This window comes from Pelodiscus sinensis, chromosome 3, assembly GCF_049634645.1.
Source record: "Pelodiscus sinensis isolate JC-2024 chromosome 3, ASM4963464v1, whole genome shotgun sequence".
In the NCBI taxonomy this organism is placed as follows: Eukaryota; Metazoa; Chordata; order Testudines; family Trionychidae; genus Pelodiscus; species Pelodiscus sinensis.
Window position 1 is genome coordinate 77,275,317 of NC_134713.1, and position 23,829 is coordinate 77,299,145.

At 45.8% G+C, this 23,829-nt stretch overlaps 1 protein-coding gene across 1 annotated transcript in view; it reads left to right on the forward strand.

Moving 5' to 3' along the window:
- The window catches only part of FOXO3 (forkhead box O3), a 160,796-nt gene continuing 136,967 nt past the window's right edge, over nt 1–23,829 (forward strand). Inside the window, exon 1 of the mRNA XM_006123179.4 lies at nt 1–1,878. Coding sequence (XP_006123241.2) covers nt 1,306–1,878 — 573 coding nt within the window. The 5' untranslated portion in view covers nt 1–1,305. The remainder of the gene's footprint in view (nt 1,879–23,829) is intronic.

Here is a 23,829-nt window from a genome sequence, read left to right on the forward strand (position 1 = left end):
GCTGCGTGCGTCTATAACTTTGTGTTGCTTGCTGGTGCTGCTGGTTAGAAGGAATGTGGAAGTCAGTAGAGTGCAGGGTGACGGGCTGGTCGGGCGAGCTGCAGCAGCGCAGCATTATTTCCCCCTGGCAGATCATTTGCTTTCCCCCGTCTGTTCACAAAGGTACCGTGCGGTTTTTTGCTTTCTCCTCCTTTGCCTTTAAAGGGAAGGCGACTCGAAGCTGAAGACGCAGCAGCAGGAGAATCAGGAAACCATGCACCAGCGCTGTTTTTTCCTCCTGTGAATCTGGATCTTTATTTTTGCTGGAGGGTAGAGATTGCTGCTGGTTTTTCCCCTCCACTCCTTCCCCTGCCGATGTGGCTTTCTCTGTCTCTTTTGCCAGCGTTTTTTAAATGACTTGAGCGAAAGGGGGGAAAACTGTCAAGATGGCAGCAGCAGGAGCAAGGAGGTTATGAATGTGGTGTTGATGCTGGAACAAAACCCATCCTTTTGGCAGCCCTAAGGAGGGCTTAAAGCTTCTGGACCTGTTGGAAGACTGGTGATTTGATTTGTTTTTGTTTTGCTCTCCCCGTAAGAAGGATAAAAAACATCCAGAGTGGCGTTTTTTTTATCCTATTCGGTTGGTTGTGAAATTTATTTTTATATATAGATATATTTTTTGGATAGTGGAATGCATAACTACGACAAATGCTAGTGTGCAATTGGATGTACATGGAGACTTCAGCTCCCTTCGGGGCATTTTGAAGGAGGTAAAAGTCATCAGTGTGATCTGAGGGACCCTTGCCTGTTTCCCCCGGACACAGAGAGAAAAGAAATAAGGAAAACGTCTGCTAGGGCAGCCGGGAGCGTGGTGGAATTGGAGGGGTCTCTCTCCGATCATGGATACAGCGTGATTGCCAGTAGAGCACTTCTGCAGCTGCATGGAGTGAAACATAAACAAACACACACACACCACTGAGCTGCACCAACTCCACTACGTTTGAGCCGCTGCTGGAGCCATCCCCTCACCCTTCCCGATCCATAGGCGCATCTGGAATCTCTGGCCTCACCCGATCCCTTATTGATCGCTTTGTGATTATTATTATTTTGTGTGTGCGCGCTAGCGTGTGTGAACTGTCTGCTGGAAGAAGGGGGCGGGGAAGGGAAGGCAGGAGGCTGCAGGACTTTAATGGAGAGTGGCATGTTCACTCGCTCCCCCCTGCCTGCTAGGAACTGATCCGCTGGAGCAGGGGACTGGGGTCCGGACCTGTCTATCCCATCCCAGCACCAGGAGCAGCAGCAGCAGGAGGAGGCGGGGAAGCCAAGATGGCAGAGGCGTCTTCTCCTGCCCCCCTATCGCCCCTGGACGTGGAGCTGGACCCCGAGTTTGAGCCCCAGAGTCGGCCACGCTCCTGCACCTGGCCCCTCCAAAGGCCTGAGTTGCAGGCGAGCCCGGCCAAGCCCGCGGGGGAAGCGGCTGCGGACGCCGCCTCCATGATCCCCGAAGAGGAGGATGACGAGGAGGAAGGGGGCAGCTCGCCCATGGCCATAGGCAGCGCCGTGCCCACCGGCGGCGGAGGGGAAGCGCTGGCCCCCGAGGAGGCGGCCCGGCTGCTGGCCCCGCTCTCCGGGGTTGGGACGGAGGGCTCGGGCCAGGCTTCTGGGCCAGCGGCTGCGGGGGGCAGCGGGCTGAGCGGGGGCCAGGCAGCTGCGGCGCCGCGGAAATGCTCGTCGCGGCGAAACGCGTGGGGCAACCTGTCCTACGCCGACCTGATCACCCGCGCCATCGAGAGCGCCCCGGACAAGCGGCTCACCCTGTCCCAGATCTACGACTGGATGGTGCGCTGCGTGCCCTACTTCAAGGATAAGGGCGACAGCAACAGCTCGGCCGGCTGGAAGGTGAGGGCTGGGGAGTCTCGGGGGCAGAGAGGGGGTCGAGGGGCCGGGGTATCCCGCTTCCCCCGAGCGCAGAGCGCCCGGGAGGCGAGGAGAGAGGGGGCGAGGTATCCGGGAAGGGGAGGGCTGTGGTGCACGGGATGCTGTGGGGAGCAAGGGTTTGGGTACCCCGGGGCAGGAGTGGCTCGTAGATGGAGGCGAGGGCGGCTCTCAGGCGGGGGTGGAGGCGCGGAGAGGGTGCCCGGGGAGAAGCGTGGCGGTGCTGGCCCGCGTTCAGCAGGCAAAGCCCGTAGCAGGCCCATGCCCGGCACCCCCGACGCGCTGGGGCGGCTGCCTGGAGCTCAGTGGCGAGCAGCTGGCTTGGGAGGGAGCGCGGGCTGGCCCGAGGGGCGGAGGGAAGGGATGTATGGCCGAGGCGCACCAGCCTGGGATTAGAGCAACTGGCTGCTCGCAGCGTTTTAGTGCGGTGTGGCCGTGGGCACTGTGATCCCAGCCCCTCATTCCCAGGCAGTGGGCTCTTCAGTGCACTAGCCGGGGGAAGGCCAGCAGGGGAGGGCCCGTGCTTTTCTGCATTGGAAATGCAGAGGAAGCAAATACTCGGAAGAGATCTTGGACTCCAGGGTCTCTCAACCATTTGCAGTTCCTCGCCGTGCACCTTCCTCTTCCCTGGAGTGACATTTGCCAGGTGCTCTCTGCCTGGCGTGCGCGGTGCGCCACTTAAATAGTAAACGTAGGAAGCTTTGGAGTCCAATGAGCTTTCCGAAAAGCTCTGGTAAGACTCCTCTTGTTGCGTGACTGGCCGGGCCCCAGCACCTGCTGCTGGCTGAACCGGTAGCTGATGTTTGCTAATTTGAGAGTGATCCAGGCTGCCTCCACTGTGTACTTGCGGGGCAGGAGGCCTTTCTGCTGGCTGGGAGAGGGGTTCTGTAAGAGTGGCGTTTCTCTGTTGTCCCATGTCACTTTCTCTAATGCTAGAGGCACGTGGCTTAAAGGAAGGCTTGGAATGGCCTTTGAGATCACAGTGACCCTGATGCAGTCTAATAAAATGCCCTGCTTCATTAGCTGCTTGAAGAATTGTCTTGGTGTGCATAGCTTGATGTGCTTCCATTGAGACTGTCATCTTGAAATCTAGGCAGTTAAAAATGAGTTAAAAGTAATCAGTACTCTGTCAATGTTTGTGGTTTTGCAGAGGCATTTTCTAAATTTGGAAAAGTCCTCTTTCTGTCTCCTATGGAAAACTCAGCCTGACTTGAAAGAGAGCTCTCAGTGCGAGCTGGAAAGCTTGCATGCCTCACCAACGGAAGTTAGCCGAATAAAATATATCACCTCACACACCTTGTCTCTCACATAGACCGTGAAAATTAACTAAACACCAAGGAAATAGTAAGAAGTCTATACACAGAATACTGTCAAATGAACAAAACAAACTGAAAACAATAGAAAAATACATTTTTATTTTTTTTTCAGTTATAGGAAGTTTAGCTTTTGTATCTTATAGTAGTAGGCCAAAAATACATAGATGCAAATACTCAGAGTTCAACTATAGAATTACTACTACTTTTTCAAGAAAAAATCAAAATTTTCCGTCCATCATTCTCCCCTCTCCCACTTCCCCCCCCCCTCCCCCCAAAAGCCAGGGTAGGTGCTTTTCCTTGTAAAGTTAACTTCATAGTGGAATTACTTAAAGGGTGACTTCTCTGAAAATTTGTTTGGCATTTTTTTCCTGGTATGGTAGAGCATATAGAGACAACATCAATTGAAAAATCACATATATCTGAAAAAATTCTATTTAGAGTTTTTACAAATGATACCTCTGATTAGTGTAGGTTAAAGACATAGAAGAAAAATCATTTTCCAGATTGTTTGTGCATGTGAAAACACTTCACGTATAGTTAGACTTTTGCTTTTGAAGATCATTTTTTAAAAGTTAGTAGTACCTAATATTGGGTAGACAGTTTAAAAGTACTTTATAAAAAGTGTTTGCTTTGGTTTTGCATGCTCATCTGTAGATATGCCATTTACTAAAATGCCATTTATTTAAATGTTGCAACCTATAGTAAGAATCAGGGCTTGCATGATGTAGGTGTTATTTACAAAGGAGGGAAAACAGGTTCAGTTAAATTTAATCACATTGTCAGTATGTGCTATTTGTAAATGAGCATCCTAATGGGTGATAGGATTCTTGAGGAAGCTTTAGCATATTAGATGGAGGATTCTTGAGGAAGTTCTAGCATATGTATAGATGTTAACTTTTCCATTGTATGTCTGTATTTAATTTGAATAACAGTTTACATCAGAGGCGGGCAAAATTCATCCTGGTTGGGGAAGAGGGGAAACTGTATACCTCCCAGCCTAATCATCACAGATCCCACTGGCTGGAAACTGGCCAGTGGGAGCTGCGATGATTGCCTCTCCCTAAGGGGCGTGCAATGCAGAGGCACGTTGAGGGAGCAGATGGACGTTTTGAGCAACCTAGGAGTGTGGCAGGCAGAGAGCCTGTCTCAGGGTCAGGCAAGGCTGCTGGCCAGAAGCTATCTAGGTAAAGACCTTCTGGCCAGAGCCTGCCTCTGATGCTTCAGCTGCTCCTGCTCCCCAACTCCTCACTACAGGTCACAACTCCCTCCCAGATGCTGCACCCTCTCCCACATCCCTCCTCCAGGCTCCTCCTCTCCTGCCCCCAAATCACTTCCTGGACTCTGCACCCCAATTCTGTGCCCCAGGTCACCACCCAAACCCTCTCTTCCCCCTTTTCCCCAGATCACAATTCCTTCCCAGATGCTGCAGTCCTTTCCTACTGTGATGGCGAGTTGGGGTTCCTCCAATCCTGCAGCCCCGTAGCAGCAAGAACAGATTCCACCAGCCAGTAGAATAGAGAGGGTTTATTGCTTCTCTCCAGGATATAGCACAGCATAGACGCGATGTGTCTACAAGAGTCTGGGCCAGGATGCCTCAGCCCCCTTGAGATGGGGTGCCCTGGGCCCCCTAGATTCCAGCCCCCTCCTTAGTCTGTCTCCTTCATGGTTCCAGCCCCAGAAAACATGGTTCTAGCCCCAGACTGCCTCCCTCCTGGACCCTGCCCCCAAACCAGGTTTTCGTCTCTGCCTCCCTTCCTTTGTCTCTCCCCTGGGGAAAGAGCCTGTTATCAGGTGTCTGGGCTAATACACATGTGGGTGAGTCAGTGGAAATCACACACCACAGTGCAAGGGGGACAACAGGTTACAGAACAGATAGTACCCCCACTACATCACACCTACACCCTTCTCTCCGGTCAGAATCCTCTCCTGCACTCAAACCCATTCCTGGATCCTGCATGCCAATTGCCTGCCTTAGGTCAGAACCCCTTTCTTCACCCAAACTTCCTCTCAAAACCTACACCTTCTCCTTCACTCCAGTCCCCTGCCCTGAGCAACCATCTGCATCCAACCTCCGTCCTGGACCCCACATTCCCTCCATAGAAAAGTGCAGCCCTTGACCACTTACCAAAATCTTGGAGTGGCCTTCATCAAAAATTATTGCCCACCCTAGTTTACAAATCAGACAAATTGGAAATGCCTAAGCTGGAGGATTTTCATATATACTTATACTAGTAACCCATTCACATGTTTTGCTTTCTGAGTAAGACATATTTGTAGGAAATTGATTTGAATACAGATGCACGATTTTTACCCTCCCAAATGGAGCATTTTAGGAAAAGTGTTTGCACTGTATTTGACTCAGGCTAATGAAATATTTTTTTATTAAATGCCTGTTGTTTAATGCAAGACCAATATATTAAAAAGAGAACAGCAAGTAGTATATTATTGTAAGCTTTCGTGAGCAAAACCCACTTCCTCAGATGTGCTTGAGTGGACACTCAAAGCCCATATAAATATATCTATGATGTATATATTTCTCTATATATGATACTATATATATATTTGTTAGTCTCAACCGCTTGTTGTTTTTAAAGTTACAGACTAACATGGTTATCCCTCTGAGACTATTAAAAAGAGATGCATTTTAAAATTGGATACCTATTATTTATATTATGGTAAATTTGATTAGGTTCCAGATGCATAATAGAGAGCATGATAAGGGTTAAATCTACTATGACAATCCCTTGCTTTTAAATGTATACCTTGATGTCATTTGCCAAAGCTTTGGTTTTATACCTCAGCTGTTCTGTTTTATCTGCTGCAACAAGTTCAGTCTTCCACTGAATTTTATTGAGTTTTGGTCAATGATATCAAATCAATGATGGAAAAAATTCAAAAACAACATATAATATATAGGGCCTACTACTACTTCCATTGAATTTAGTGGCAAAACTCTCAGGGTATGTCTACACTACCACCCTAGTTCGAACTAGGGTGGTAATGTAGGCAACCGGAGTTGCAAATGAAGCCCGGGATTTGAATTTCCCGGGCTTCATTTGCATAAAGCTGGGCGCCGCCATTTTTAAATGTCCGCTAGTGCGGACTCCGTGCCACGCGGCTACACGTGGCACGGACTAGGTAGTTCGGACTAGGCTTCCTAGTCCGAACTACCGTTACTCCTCAATTTCTGTGCAGCATTAACTGGTATCTGGAGCTAATTAAAATGTTAAAAACTTAGATCCTTTGAGATTTCACTGATATAATTTAGTTAAGAAGCTTCTCACTGGTCTCTAACGTGACCATCAGAAGATGAGGATGCATTAGAAGCTTAAAATCTTATTTATGGTTGTATGTAAGGTGTCTTTGAAACTTATGGTAACATGTTTGATTGTGGTAACAATCTGTTTATGTGTGTGGCCAATAGGAACATAATAAAGTAGGGGAAGGAGAGGTCAGAAGCTGATAAACTGTCAGGCATCCCATAATAGAGATTTTAATTTCTAACAGGATTAGAGTTCTTTTTATGGTATGTGTATATTAGGGATATGCAATCCTATGGACATTGTTAACCAGTTAAACTATAGGTGCAGGTGGTCCAGCTGGGCGCTGCAGGCAGGGAGTACTCCAGCCTGGCCAAACTGGAGCCCTCCTCCTTCCTGTGGCACAGTGTGGAGGGCCAGACCGGGCCAGGCTGGAGTTCCTCCCGCCCACAGCTAGGCATGGTGGGCCGAGCTGGGCTAGGCAGAGCCTGCCACGCTGCTGGTAGGGGGGCTGCTCTGGCCCAGCCAGGCTGAAGTGCCTTCTATTGGCTGCTGGGGCTATGTGCATCTCTTTGCACCCTTGGGGATGGGGTAGGGGGTGGTTCTCTAACACTATCTGTACCACAAGCACGGCCCAGGCAGCTCCCCTTGGCTGGTCTGCCAATGGGAACTGCAAGATTGTTCTGGGGGTGGCGGCAGCATGCGAAGCCCCCGCACCTCAGGGTTTGTGCCATACAGAGACTCACATGGCCTCATCAGCTTTGAATGGCGTGCGGGGGCACGGCAGGCATGGAGCCTGCCCCAAGATCCCACTGGGCTGCGGGTTAGTGGTGGACTGGATGCAGCTCATGGGTGGTATTTTGTCTGCCCCAGAGCTAGCATCTAAGTAAAGAAGCATGGGTATACTGCAGAGTTGGTTTCTTGTGATAGCTGCTTGAGTGTCATCCTTCCCAGTGCCCTGGGTATGTGTTCAGATGGTTAGGCTGAACTTCCGCTCATGTTGCTGCTGCCAACTTTGCTCTTTTTAGGAGCTATCTCAAGCAGAGCTAAGAAGCAAACATCTACCTTAGTTGTGAATTACACTTCCCAGCTGCTATGAATATGTGCTGTTTTATTATTTTTTAATCAACTTTTCACTTTGGACCTTGGGTGAAGTAACAGGGAAACAGATATCAAAGATATATAAAAAAAGATATAGATTTGTGTATGAGAAAACCTTTTACCTTAGCCTACAATTATTATTATGCAGATAATTTCAGCTTTATAGACAAGGAAGATATTTAACTGAGTTATTCCCTTCTGGCATCAAAAGGGGAAAACTCTCATTTTAAATAAAGGTGAAAAAATAACTTAATTTTATTCTCATACATATTATATAAAATGTTACTTTTTCCCTGTGCAATTAGCAGGAAAACATACACCATAAAAATACCTTAGATTAGTCTCCCCAAAACAATGACTTTAAAAACTGTAAATTCAAAATACTGGTTACATTAAACTGCATTTATTTATTTATTTAGCCTCAGACATTGCTGCAGAAATGAATATTCAGATGTGGTTAGGAAGTCAACATTATGTTTCCTCTAATTCAGATAAGGTTTGTCCAGTTCACACACCAACAGGGTGATTGATTTGTTTCTCTCCCCCCACCCCTTAAACCATTGGAATGTTAGCTAACTAATGCAATAATATACAACAAATCTCCCTAGATGCAACATGCTACATACACTCCAGTATACTTACATGCAGCTCTTTTCAGCATTGTCCTGTGTTTCCAAACCACCCCATAATTATTTAGATATATGATTGAATATCTGCTCATGTCTTTGAATAATAATAAAAGTGAATGTTTCAGTATTTGATGCCCGAGAATAAAGGCTTGAAAGAGACTGTGCATGCTCTGTTCAATAGAAGCACAGGTTCTGATAGTGTCTTGTCAGTGCACACTATATAGAGATGAATCTTGTCATTACTTCCACAGAGATTCTTGTTCACCAGACTTCAATATGTTACAGTTTTCTAAACAAAAGTATGTAATGCCACATCAAAACACTGCATTAATATAGACATTCGGAAAATTAGTGTGTCAGAACGGATTTTTATTAACTTTGTTAAATTTTTCAAGATTCAGTACATTTCTTTGCTCAATATTTTTCATTTGCCCCAAAATGGAACCTTCAGGCACCTTTGTATAAAGGTCGGAGGAATGTCCAGATTCACTGTAACCTCTGCAAGTATTTTGGTATCTCTTGCTGAACTATTATAAGTTTTTATGGCAATACTCTGTGCAACTCAATCCTTCCTCTACATAAAAAGTACACTAGAGGGACTATTTTCCTCTTTATTCAGCAGAAGCCTAAAACTGTGAAATTGGTCCTTTCTGAATATCTACTAGTAATTCCTGAGTTTAAATACAGACTATTTGTTTTATTTTATTTTTTGTATCATGTATCTAATTGTTTTTCAATGAAAGATAAAGACCAGTTACTAGTATATTTAATTGTTTTTGGAAACTGTTTTAGAAAGTGACATAGCTCTGTTTTTAGCGATTTGCAATACCTATTTAGATGTTGTATTTGTTTAATGTCACTGAAGGCTTGTCTACACATAAAGTTACTTCATAATAACTATTCCTGATTAATTCCTCATGTTGACACTCTTATACTGCAGTAAACATGTTTCATTCCAAATTATCTTAATTCACTTCAAAGTGGATTAACGTAATTCAGAATAAGGCATTATTATGGTAGAATAAGAACATCCTCGTGTATAGTTAACTAGATATAGTTAAATTGGGAATAGTTAATGAGTTTTATATTAACATCATGTCTTATAAAATAAAATAATATATGGAGATATACAACTGGAAGGGACCTTGAGAGGTCATCAAGTCCAGTTCTCTGCCCTCATGGCAAGAGCAAGTACCATTCCTGACAAATTTGCCCCAGATCCCAAAATGGCACCTCTCAAGGATTAAGCTCACAATCCTGGGTTTAGCAAGTGAATGCTCAAACCACTGAGCTATCCCTCCCCCCTTTATGTGTAGATAGAGAGCCCCACACATCTTCGATAGGAGCCTTTGTCTGTGAGATTAGGTAATTCATTTAGGCCAGGTGTACACTAAAGGGGAAAGTCAATTTAAAATACGCAGCTTCAGCTACATCAGTTATGTACTGGAGTCGACATGTCTTAAATTGTGTTTTCATGCCATCCACACAGCAGGAGGTTGACTGGAGCAAACGCTGCGATTGTAAGCCCTATTTCGAACTACCTGTTATTCCTTCTACAATGAGGTTTAACAGGTAGTTCGAAATAGGGCTTTATTTTGAACACCCATTTCACTGCCGCGTGTAGATGCGGGTAGTTATTCCGGGCTTGTAAATTTAAAAAAAAAAAAAAATGTGCCCAGCCAGGAAGATGCAAATCAAGCACGGGATATTTAAATCCTGGGCTTGATTTGCAATTCCAAATGCCTACATTTGCAGCCCTATTTCGAAATAGGCTGCAAGTGTAGACATACCCTTAGCATGTTATGCTTTGGTTAACTATTTGGTGAGTACTGATAGTGTGCTCAGAACTGAATAAAATAAAGAGATCCCATAATACCTACCTCTAATACTGAAATGGCAGACTATACAGTTCTTTGATCCAGTAGTAAAATGGTAAATTTTTTCACTTTCTTTTTAACCTTCCATTAGAAGCCAGAGGTAAGTCATAAGGCACATAAACTGGTGGTCATGACCATCTTCCATCCATTGTTTCATTTTATATCGGTCAACTCATCTACCTATGTTCTAGATATCCAAATAACCTACATTAAAATTTCTCACTTTCTCCAACATGTGCATCCATGTAGTATCCATTGTAGATGAGATGGAAATCAGGTATCTCTTTTAAAGCTATTTGACAGTGTTTCTCGAATGATGTTGTGCAGAGGAAGGGCCTTACTGAAGGGCCTTTCTGATGCAGATGGGAATCTGCCACCTCAGCTGATGGCACTATCCCCAGATAGTGACAGGTCCTGAAAATATAAAATGAGGCCCAAACCACAAGTATTGTTCACAGCAGAGATTGACAAGAGCCTCTGCATGTTCCATGGCGGAAGGCATATTCAGAGCTCTTGATAAGTTTGCAGCATGGGCTTACCTGATAACAGAACGCTCTAGGGTTTGGGTGGCTTTTGGTGTGGGTTTCATAATGCCTGACACATAATATTGCAGTGGTTATTAGCAGCTTGTTCAGTTGTATGTAAAATCATTAAATTCAATAATGTTTGGTTAGCACCACAGCAGCTTAATGAAAATTATGTTAACCTTTTATATCCTTTCTTTGTATATTTTTTCAGATTTATGCTATTTTATTGTTATTTACTTTTCTGACCATTACTAGATGCTACAATTCTCAGTCCTGTCTAGGGACGTAAGCGACTAGTCAAATAGTCGACTACCTGATAAGCGTAGGCTTATCGGGTAGTCGAGTGACTACTCAACTATTTGCTCCCCCTTAGGGAAGGGAGGGAAGCAGGAGCCAGTGATGGGGGGAGCCAGCTTAAAAGCCGGTTTCCCCCAGCACCGTCTCCGTGGTGCAAGCAGAGGCAGTGAAGGCAGAGACGTCGTGGTCCTGGAGCTGGTGCGAACTGGGACTGCTTAGCCCCGGTTCACACCACATCCAGGAGCTACCCCCGCTGTGGCTTTGTGCTTTTTGACTACTCAGTCAAATTCCATTGACTACTCAGTTAGCTAATTAACCATTATTTAATATCTCCAATCCTGTCTGGGGATGTAATAGTGCAGTCGATTAACCGATTAACCAACAAGCAAAAGCTTATAAGTTAATGCTATAGATGTAATAGTGCAGTCGATTAACCGATTAACCAACAAGCAAAAGCTTATAAGTTAATGCTATAGACTACATACATTCCGAAAAAACTATCAGAAAAAGGTACGCAAATTGCACTCCGATAGAGCCCCTTAGTATAGATATAGCCTGGGGGTTGCCACATGTGGTTCCCCTTTATCTATTATATTGTCTTTGGGGGTATATGCTTATGCTTTAGGGTCATCAGTCTGCCTTTTCTCAGTTATTGTTGTATCCTGATGGTTTGATCGGCACCTCTTGATCTTTTCCTCCTCCTTGGGTCATCTAGACCATGTAGTACTGACATCTTCTGTCTTTTATTTAGTATCAGAAGGGTAGCGTGTTAGTCTGGATCTGCAAAAGCAACAAGGAGTCCTGTAGCACGTTATAGACTAACAGATGTATTGGAGCATAGGCTTTCGTGGGCAAAGACCCACTTCATGCATATGTTAGTCTATAAGGTGCTACAGGACTCCTTGTGTCTTTTATTTATTAGCTTACCATACACTCCCCATTTTCAGAACAGTAAACATATGACAGAGCAAAAACATATTTCTTCATAAGAATTGTGTACTTCTTATAAAGTAAAGCATTAACCAAATCCTAAGATCAGACTTTTTCTGGCCTTTTCCTGCCTCAACATCAGGATAGTCACTGATAGCTTCCCCAATGTGTATTTTCCAAAGGCACAGGCTATTTTTTCCTGATAATCAAGAAGGGTGTCTGGCAGGGTAAAGCACATAAAACATAATTATACTGCCACCAACTATTACCATTAAACTAAATATGACAGTTTTCCTACCTATTTTAATTTCCAGTGTTTCATATTCTACATACATAGATTCAGTTCTCTGTTTACAAACTGCTGATGGATGCTGCATGCTAGGATTTAACAAATGGACTATTTTACTAAAGCATATACAGGCAGTCCCCGGGTTACGTACAAGATAGGGACTGTAGGTTTGTTCTTAAGTTGAATCTGTATGTAAGTCGGAACTGGCGTCCAGATTCAGACACTGCTGAAACTGACCGCCAGTTCTGACTTACATACAGAATCAACTTAAGAACCCCAGGCGTCCCCAAGTCAGCTGCTGCTGAAACTGATCAGCAGCTGATTCCAGGAAGCCCGGGGCAGAGCAACTCTGCCTGGGGCTTCCTGTAGTCAGCGCTGGTCAGTTTCAGCAGAAGCTGACTTGGGGACGCCTGGGGCAGAGCAGCTGGGGTGCTACTGGACCAACCCAGCAGCACCCCATCTGCTCTGCCCCAGACGTCCTGATTCAGCCGCTGCTGAAACTGACCAGCAGCGGCTGAATCAGGACCTGGGGCAGAGCAGCTGGGGTGCTGCCGGGTTGGTCCAGTAGTGCCCACGGGCGCTGCAGGACCAATCGGCAGCGCCCCAGCTGCTCTGCCCCAGAGTCCAAAACAAAAGCCTGGTCTGCTGGGGGGGGGGGGAGCACACTAGCTGCGCCCCCCCCCCTCCCCCCAGCAGACCAGGGACACGGGGAGCAGAGCCGCAGCGGCAGCGGGGTGCCTCGCCTCTGAGGCTTTGCTCTGGCAAAGCCTCTGAGGCGCGGGACCCCCCGCGGCTGCGGCTTCAGTCAGGGTGCCTGTGGTCTGCTGGGGACCGTCCCCAGCAGATCACAGGCACCCTGACTGAAGCCGCAGCCGCGGGAGGGTCCCGCGCCTCTGAGGCTTTGCCAGAGCAAAGCCTCAGAGGCGCGGGGAACCGCCGCTGCTGCCGCTCCAGTCTGGGTGCCTGTGGTCTGCTGGGGACGGTCCCCAGCAGACCACAGGCACCCTGACTGAAGCCGCAGCCGCGGGGGGGTCCCGCGCCTCTGAGGCTTTGCCAGAGCAAAGCCTCAGAGGCGCGGGGAACCGCCGCTGCTGCCGCTTTGACTGAAGCGGCAGCAGCGGCGGTTCCCCGCGCCTCTGAGGCTTTGCTCTGGCAAAGCCTCAGAGGCGCGGGACCCCCCCGCGGCTGCGGCTTCAGTCCGGGTGCCTGTGGTCTGCTGGGGACCGTCCCCAGCAGACCACAGGCACCGGGTCTCATGCGGCAGCAGCGGGGGTTCCCGCGCTTCTGAGGCTTTGCTCTGGCAAAGCCTCAGAAGCGCAGGAACCCGCCCGCTGCTGCCGCTTGGGTCCCGGTGCCTGTGGTCTGCTGGGGACGGTCCCCAGCAGACCACAGGCACCGGCACCCAAGTGGCAGCAGCAGCGGTTCCCGCGCTTCCGAAGCTTTGCTCTGGCAAAGCCTCAGAAGCGCGGGAACCCGCCCAGTGCCCCTGGTCTGCTGGAGACGGTCTCCAGCAGACCAGGGGCACCAGAGCAGCTTACGAACGGGGCTTTCTCGCCCCGACTTCCGGGGCGAGAAAGCTCCGTTCGTAAGTGCGGATCCGACGTAAGTCGGATCCGCGTAAGTCGGGGACTGCCTGTATACGTCTTTGTAAGCTTTGTGTACAACTTTGTGTATTATACTTGATGATGATGATATATTTATTTAGCAGCCTTCCTTATTCAGGGCAAGTTACAAAGGTGATGGTAGTACAGAACTATATTTGCATATCTATGGTATGAACGCTTCGGTGAAATTTTACTACTTATGCTAGAATCAGCCTGTGTAAAATGTGTGATTTTCTACCATAAAAATAGATCCCTACTCATGAGGGCTTCCAGAACTGGGGTGAAATTCATTCTTCTTGCAGCTTGAGTAGATAAATATTCAGTCATCTTCCAAAAGTCTGAGAGGTGATTTTTTTGAGGGTGGGGGTTATCTTTTTTTATTATCTTTATGGAGAGTTTTGCTGTATAAGAGATTTGCACAGATCTACTTTGTAACAGCTTTCACCTGTAAAAAACATTTTAGTTATAGAAGAGGAAAATCATGTGCCACAACTTCCTTTTTATTCAGAAGGAAGTAACCTATATAAATCCTCTCTAACTTACATTTTAATGTAGCTGTACTAGATAAGATTGTTTTGACACAATTTCAGGCTCTGATTGTAAGTGTTGCTATATCACGGAGCTCACTGTTATCCTTGCTGTGCTGAAAACGGTTTGATTACCTCATTCTGACAATACAATTCCCCCACTTTCCCAATTTATCCATATAGATCAGAAGCCTCTGCCTAGAGCTGTTACAATTCTAGTGAAAATTCTACTGTTGCTTTTTTGTACCCAGCTAAGTCACTTGTTAACATCTGACATGGAAACTTACAATCTTACATGGTATGTTCATAAGTAGAAGCATATTCACGAGTCTCCAAAGTTGCATAATTAATCTGCTTTGCTAAATCAAACTAATCCTGAAAATAGTAGATTTAATTTTTTTGCCTGCATAAACATATAGGGTTCAGAGCATCTCCAATGAATGCCATTTACAAATATCTCAAAGCAAATTTTAATTTGAAGTCTAAAGGAGATTTCTGTGCTCAACATTGGCTCTGAGTTGGGCATGGAAGAAACAGATATCCAAAATCAGTGTTCATTCTTGGCAATATTTGCTTCGGCCTGTGAACATACTTATGTGTTCTTCATGGATCATGTTGTTTAAATTAGTTCACTCTTCCCCATAACTATTACCACAAAGATGATTGACTTCTAGACTCTAGTATTAGCTATCTCCAGCACCATCACTGCATTTCATCCCTGCATTACAGATTCTGGTATCTGTATCTGTCATGACACGCCCCCCCCCCCAAATCGCGGACAGTGCTGGACAGCTTCTGGCCACACTGGCTGTGATTTCTTCTTGGAGGTCTGGGATAAAACATAGTAAATAAGTATATGCACACCTTATATTCCTAGCAAATACATGAGAATTAAACAACCCCTTCCACATCTGTGGAATACCATGACTTATATACAGAGAAAGTCCTAAGTATATTTCTCGTACAGCATTACTTTTGCAGGGCCTTTTTGCCAGGGCCCCATACTGTTGTTGACTCATTATAACTGCCCCTTTAACCAACCAAACTCTCAGTTTCAAAATCAAATTTAGAATAGCATGGGGTCCTGATCCAAAGCTCAGTTGACTAGGTTCTACGCATCCTACTGAATATACCACTGTCATACACCAGGCTGGGTCTTGGCACTGCTGAGGGCCTCAGCGCAGGGCGAATTGCTCAAAACCAGGGCTACTTACTGCCCTCAAGTGGGGAACCTTTCCCAAGGCACCCCACCAGACATACAGAGTGCTTCAGCTGCCAATCCGGCAAAACCCCTAACCAGCAAAGCCCCTCACCAGTAAAAAACCACCAGGAAGCCTTACCAGCAAAACCCCTTGAACACCCCAGCTTCCATGTGCCACAATCAGACCTAGGCCTCACACACTGGTGAGAGGTTATAAAACCCACACTCACCAACTCCAAACAGATCCTCCTGGCCCCAGGTTGGTTTGCAGTCTCTCAGATGAGGCATGCCTCAGGTGTGTATGGGCCATTTTGAGAGTCATTGTTCATGAGGTAGTGCTACAGTAAAACTCCATTAGTCCGGCATCCAATGCTCCGGCACTCCTGATGGTTCGGCACCATCAGGAACCCGGAAGTGCTCGGCAGCCGGACAATTGGAGCTGCTCTGCGCCCGGCTTCCCTTATTCAGTCGCTGTTGAAACTGACCAGCGTCTGATTCCGGGAAGCCCGGGGCAGAGCAGCTGGAGTGCTGCCAGGTTGGTCCCGTAGCGCCACCCCTCAGTGCTGCGGGACCAACCCGGTAGCACCCTGGCTGCTCTGTCCCAGGTGTTCCCAAGAGCAGCTGGGGTGCTGCCGGGTTGGTCTCGCAGCCCTGACAGGCGGCGCTACCGGACCAACCCGGCAGCACCCCAGCTGCTCTGCCGCAGGCATCCCCGATTCAGCCGCTGCTGAAACTGACCAGCGGTGGCTGAATTGGGGACGCCTGGGGCAGAGCCGGACTATCGGAAGAGGGGGCTATGAGGGGTTTGGAGTGGCATCCCTCCCACTCCACTCCAGACCCCTCATAGCCCCCCCTTCTGATAGTCCGGCATATCTGATAATCCGGCACCCTCTGGGTCCTAAAGGTGCCAGATTATCGGAAATTTACTGTACTTAGCACAGCCATTCACTGAATAATTATCCCTACGGGAGGCAATCCATTCCCATTGCTTCCTTCCAGACAGAAAACATTTAAAATACAAGAATAGAGTCCATTCCATAACTTCAGATACAAAAATCACACACGTACACAAGTATCATACATAGAGTCAGCAGAGTACAAGCTTTCCTTAGACACCTTACACAGGCCCCTTTGCATAGCATTTGGACCCAACACCCATTAGTGAGTACAGCAATGCCCTTGCTCAGAGCTAAAAAAATTAATTTTATCCATGCCATCTTTGGCAATTGTTTGAAATCCCATTATCACTGATATAATGTCTGTATCCTTATTCCCCATAATGTAGGCATCTTGGCTCTTAGCCACAAAACAAAAAATGTAGTCATCCCTCAATGTCCCCTTTCACATAGCACACCAAATCTGGAATATCCCTTCTCAAGTGAGAAGCTCCAAAACTAATTACATGTATCAACAGTGAAATACCAGTATCACAAGGCCTCCTAACAAAGGGTATGTCTACACTACCCTCCTAGTTCGAACTAGGAGGGTAATGTATGCATACCGCACTTGCTAATGAAGCCCGGGATTTGAATTTCCCGGGCTTCATTAGCATAAGCGGGGAGCCGCCATTTTTAAAACCCCGCTGGTTCGAACCCCGTGTAGCGCGGCTACACGGGGCTCGAATTAGGTAGTTTGGACTAGGCTTCCTACTCCGAACTACCGGTATGAGGTTTTAAAAATGGCGGCTCCCCGCTTATGCAAATGAAGCCCGGGAAATTCAAATCCCGGGCTTCATTTGCAAGTGCGGTATGCCTACATTACCCTCCTAGTTTGAACTAGCGGGGTAGTGTAGACATACCGTATTTTATTTGACATCAGGAAGGGGGGTTATGGAGGGGTAAGTGGAAGGATGTGAGGGGGGAATGAGGCACAAGCCCCCAGTGGGGCAGACCAGGGAGGCTCTTCATGCTCCTCAGGGTGGAAGCTCTCCCGTAGGACCTCCTGGATACTCACAGCCCCCTGATGGACCTCCTGGATGGCAGCCTACAGAAAGTGCAGCCAGGCTCGCAGCAACGTGTCCAAGAGAAGCACCAGAGTGCCCAGGGGCAGCTCTGGCTCCATGTTGCAGAGTGCTGTGGTATCCCGAGTGAGAGCAACCAGAATACGCAGAGACAAAATGCTTTGCTGTCCCTCATTGAGGTAGACAAGCAAGCAAGGAAACCTGAGAACTGGCTGTCTGGGAGGGTCCCTTTAAGCACAGACTTCAAATAGCCTCAGGCAGCAGCCCCACACAGTAAGTCCTGACCTGGTGCCCTGCCGGAACTGGTTCCGGTCAGCCTTAAATGCGATTCAGCGTCCATTCAGTGTGGGCGCGCTATTTCAAAATAGTCAAAAGCTATTTCGAAATGCATTTTGTGTGTAGACGCGTTATTTCGAAATAAGCTATTTCAGAATAACACTGTAGTGTAGACATACCCCAAATGACTTAAGCCCTAGTTATGCAGTGAGGACAGTGCAGAGACACCTGGCGCTTCTTTGGAGTCACATTATCTGTCCAAAGCTATTTGGCAAGATCAAGGTCTTGGACTCTTAGAAGAACTTTTACTTAGTAGGTTATACTTGAAAATATCTCTTCCAGGAAGGTACTTCATGAAAACAGTCATCTGGAAGTGCATAAGCAAGTTGTCCTTTCTCATCTCCCCTGCCACTTCTTTTTCTGCCTATGCTTTTGAATAGAAAAACACTCAAGTTTTTCCAGTTTTTATGTTTAGAATATTTGACCTTGAATATTTATGGAATTAAGTTGAATTTTCTGGCTCTTAAATTCTTGCTAAGGTTGGACCTAGCACTCATCACGACACTCTGTGTCCTGCTACCCCCTGCCCTCATCTACTTTTGCAGGAAGGGCCCAGAGCTCCAGGGGGACAGGAGTCACATGCTCCCCCCCTTCCTGGAAGGAGCCAGAGTCACAAGGCTTTCCCCTTCCTTGGTGCTCTGTGGGGGGCAGGACCTGCAAGGCATCCCCCTCTCTACCCACCTCTCTCTTGGGAGTGGGGAGCTGTATGCCCTCAATGCACCCACAGCCCTGTCACACACACCCTCCGCGGAGATCCCACACCCACAGCCTGCTCACTCATACCACCCTAACCTGAGACCCCGCACCTCCAGGCTCCTCACTCACCACCCTACTGAGAAACCCTGCACCCCCAACCCCCTCACACACACCTTCCACTGAAATACCACACCCCCAGCCTGCTCCTGCCCCCTCCTTTCTGGCCATATACCTCCCCCCAGAGAGAAGAGGATTGGTGAGCGTAGTGAGCAAGGGATGCCAGCCCCTATTAATTCAAATCAAAACTTTCCCAAAGTTTGTGGGTGTCAATGCCTGACATTCTGGTATAGACCCCATCTCTATCATAAACTTATGTTGCTGGCATATCATGGAGGTGATTTACCTATTGTATTCATTGGGTTCTTGATAAGCCAGGTACTTAAAGCTGCCTTCTGTCAAGAGAAGAATATTGCAATACAAACAGTACCTTTTGGGAGACTCTTAACGGGGCTCAAATTACCACTTTTTCTCAGATTGGTCATCTTTTGGGCACAGTGATGTGGTTTCTTGAAAGCCTCTCAGTGCCGTCTGTTTTCCTAGACTGGTCTGGACTTCAGCTGACTTTCAGAAAATTTCCAGGAGTTCGTAAGAGGAGACAGTGCTGTTTCAAGTCATTGCACAAGATGTGTAAACTTAGAAATGTAAACTCACCACCCTAGCTCTATGCAACAAACTGTTATACTACAAGTTTCACTGTATTCTGCAACTCAAAAAAAATGGACGAACAAGTCAGGTTTTCAACTTAATGGTAATATTTTATTCATCAAAATTATAATTCTATGAATTTCCCATAACCACCTGCTAATTTTCAGTAGCTGGGGCTGTAAACATTAAGCAGGTGTTTACCCTATCCAAGATAAAATTGAAATAATCTCAGAGAATTGAATGGCTAGAGCAGAAGATTTCAAATTCTATTTATACAGTAACATCTCAAAATCTAGCATTATAAATGTTGTTGTTATGCTGACAATATGTTCATCTTTCTGTAATGCAAGCTATGTTTCCAGACCTACTGATCTTACAACTTAGCTCAAAGCAGTTCAGATTAAAATAATATACTAGAGGATAGCACATGATTGAGGTTGGGTAGAAATCCCATTTGGAGTACAATTTATTAGAAGGCTTTGGGGAAAGTGTGTTTTAGGAAAGTATTTGAAGGGCAAAGGGAGGCAGGCCATTTTCAGTACTGTATAGTCAAAGCAAAAATGTTTGGGTCACGAGGAGGTGGTAATGTAGCAGGCTTAGGAGTGAGGAGCATGAACTTGATGCATAATGTGATTAGGTCTGAGGTATCTCTAAACCAGATATACTGGATTTGGAGGTGGAGTTTAGAACACGTGGCACAATAAAATTACCTAATCTAAAAACATAATAATCCGCCCAGTGTCTTTAAAAATTACAGTGTATTTAAAACATACGTTGAACTTCTCTCGTGACTCACAGAAGTCCTCCAAAATGCAAGTGTTCCTCTCTGCCAGTATTTTTCCCCCTCTTCTTTAGGATTCCACAGCACAGCAAATGTCACTGGTATGCTGGTTATGGAAGTTGGACAGAACTGTTCCTGAGCATACCCATAAGATTTCATTACAATCAGTGGGAGATTGTACATTTTCTCCCTTAATTTGCTTGAGAGCCAGGAGTTTTTGATCTTGGGAAGAGGAATCCAAGAATATAAGTACTGTGCATGAAATTCTGGCTCCATTGACTTACCTGGGAGTCAGTGGAGCCAGAATTTCACTGCATGTGTATATAAAATCAGTACTGCTGGGTAGCAGAACAAGGTTCCTCCCTGTATGGTAAGAAAAGTCCTGTTCCTGCATTCTAGACCCTGGAGGGAAGGAGATGATGCTAATTACAGGAGAAACTAGTTGACTGCTTTGTAATCTGTTTAAAATGAAGGAGAAATAACACTGATTGAATGACCTATTTTGGCTTCCTCAAGCTTAATTTTTAAATATTTTTTGTGCCTATTTTGATTCCAGCTGTAAATTAGTACCTTTGTTTACTAAGAATTTTAGTTTCAGAGTATTAAGTGTGAAGTTGCCTCTTATCACGCTGGACACTGGCAACAGTTTTTCTTCCTTTGTGAAGGCTTCTTGCCATGCAGTACGCTCACAAGAGAGTCTTGTACAAAATATTGACCTGTCAGGAAGTGTATGAAATAGGGCACTGAGGGAGCCTAATTTAGAGGAAGATAGGGCATAAATCAACACTTCTGTCTGCTTGTGACAATAAAGGCTAACATGCAGAAATGTTTCCTAGATGGTAAATTGAGGCTTATAACTTGGCAAATTTTTACCAGTTTTTACATGCAGACAGTAAAAAGCATGTTCCTGACACAAAGGCAAATTAAGACCCAACTCCAAACTAGGAGTCTAAGAGGCACAGCCTAGAGCTTCTAAAATAAAAATTGTAATATTTTTTAACATGAACAAAACAATGTATTTATCTCTGATGTCATTTTCAGAAACAACTGAACAATTTTTGTTTAAACTTTAACAAATAATTAAAAATATTACTCTTCAAAGCAGCTGCCAGCATGGAAACTTTAGCTGTTGAAGTCTGGCATAATTAAAAGCAAGTGGAAACAGCATTTTATATTGGGAAATGTTGAGCAATCTTAAGTATAGGCAGTGCTACCATTGGCACTTATATTTTACAGTTTTACCTAAGAGTCTAATCCTGTTGCTTTACTTAAGAGTATGTGTGCTTGCTCGAGTAACCTTATCAGTTTAATTGGAACAATTTGTATAAGTAATGTGGTGGGTAATGTTTTTTTTTTTAATGGGGGTTTTTATTTAATTGTTTTTATTTAAATACATTCTTACATTTTAAAAACAAAGAATTGCTAATTCAGTCTAAAATTAAAATGATTCACAATGCCAAACATCTATTAAAATTATGTAAATTAATAATAGCTGTTGCCAAATTTTTCTAGATATTTAGAAGACCACCAAGGGAAGTCACTGGTTAAGCATCTAGAACTAGGATTTATTGAAGTGCTATACCAGCTTTTCACAGCAAAAGCCTCTTTTTTAGATGCAAAGTACATTTCAGTCTACTAAACTAATTCAGATCAATTTAAATTGAAGAAATCAATGGGGAGTTTGAAAGAGCAGGAAAGCCTCTTTTCTTGTTTATATATATGTGTATAAAACTGCTTTAGTTTAATAATTCGGTTTTACATGCAAAACATGTTTTGATCATCTTTTTTAACAGATATTTTCTTGAGAATCCAGAAAGATAGTTTTATTTAACCAATAAATACATTAAAATGCTGGTTTTGTGCTTTTTAATTGAATTGTAATTTCTGTCCAAATAGAGTTCGATACAATAAAAAAAATCAGTCATCTGAATAAGAAATATATCATTCACCATTTTCTAACATAATCAAAAGTTCACAAATTAAGAACCTGAATAAATGTAAGTAGTATAATTGCTGAAATAAATGTGTATGGACATAATGTATTCTGGTTAGCAAAGAAGCACCACATCTACTGTAAAAGCTATTGTATTACAAATCAACATGTTGTAATGATTACTAGGGATGTTAAAATGTGTTTATTTAGGTAAACATATAACCACTGAAAATTTCAATGGTTACATGTTTACATGCAGGGGTCAGAATCCTATTCCTTGTCAGTTTTGTGACAGGTGAGAGTGGATTAATCAGTTTCCTCTAACCTTGCTGTAATACTAGGATACATTTGTCAGTGTATTTTCCTGGTTAGCAAAAAGAAGGTAAATGCTTAAAGTCAGAACAGACTCAAAGCCAACAGGATATAAGCTGAACTGCGGAAGAGCTCCATTTGCCACCCTCTTCCCTTAGCAAGGCTATAGGCACCAGTCTTTGCTATTTTACTAAGTTAGTGGAAAGGACAAGTGAGAGTGGCAAGGCCTTGAAAGAGTGAAACACGCATATATGGGTTCTGTCAGTTTGTAATGTTAAGGCCAAATGTGGCCTTAATGTAAGTGGGTGCCACAGTGAAGCCAGCAGAGTTTGTCTCATGAAAGCCCCCCACCTACTTTGTCTGATAGGATATATATTCACTTCAGAGTTATCTGGGCTCTGACCTTCATTCAGCCCCAGTTCCTCATACTAACCTTTTACCTGGGTTTTAAACATCAACGCCTGGAAAAGATGACAAAATGTGTTACATGTAACACTTGTTCTGATATCAGTTGTGAGGGTTTTGTTTAAAAAAATAATTGGTAGGAGGAAAGAGTGATAGGAAGATATTTCTTTGATAATATGCAACGTATAAAGATACAGAGCCCATAGCCAATGCACAGTCTGTACAGTATCTACCTTTGTTTGGGCATATGTACTTTTAGTTTGTATATCTGGAATAAGGAATACGAAGAGATTTTTTTGGCCACTTCTGTTTTCCTGAACTCTTCCATTCCTCCTTATGCACTTTGTTAAATGGATCTGATAAGTAATACACATATACACATTTTTTGAGATTGGAAATACAGGCAGTCCCCGACTTACGCTCCGCACTTACGAACGGGGCTTTCTCGCCCCGGAGGTCGAGGTGGCGGATTGCTACCTGCGAGCTCCGGGGCGAGAAAGCCCCGTTCGTAAGCTGCTCCGGTGCCCCTGGTCTGCTGGAGACCGTCTCCAGCAGACCAGGGGCACCGGACGGGTTCCCGCGCTTCTGAGGCTTTGCCAGAGCAAAGCCTCAGAAGCGCGGGAACCCGCCGCTGCTGCGGCTTCAGTCCCGGTGCCTGTGGTCTGCTGGGGACCGTCCCAGAGCAAAGCTTCAGAGGCGCGGGAACCCGCCACTGCTGCAGCTTCAGTCCCGGTGCCTGTGGTCTGCTGGGGACGGTCCCCAGCAGACCACAGGCACCGGGACTGAAGCCGCAGCCGCGGCGCGCCTCTGAGACTTTGCCAGAGCAAAGCCTCAGAGGCGCGGCACCCCGCTGCGGCTCTGCTCCCCGTGTCCCTGGTCTGCTGGGGGGGGGGCGCAGATAGTGTGCCCCCCCCAACAGACCAGGCTTTTGTTTTGGACCCTGGGGCAGAGCAGCTGGGGCACTGCCGAGTGGTCCTGCAGCGCCGCTCTGGGCACTACTGGACCAACCCGGCAGCACCCCAGCTGCTCTGCCCCAGGTCCTGATTCAGCCGCTGCTGGTCAGTTTCAGCAGTGGCTGAATCAGGACGCCTGGGGCAGAGCAGCTGGGGTGCTGCTGGGTTGGTCCAGTAGCGCCGAGGAGCAGTGATACTGGAGCAACCCAGCAGCACCCCAGCTGCTCTGCCCCAGGCGTCCCCAAGTCAGCCGCTGATCAGTTTCAGCAGCAGCTG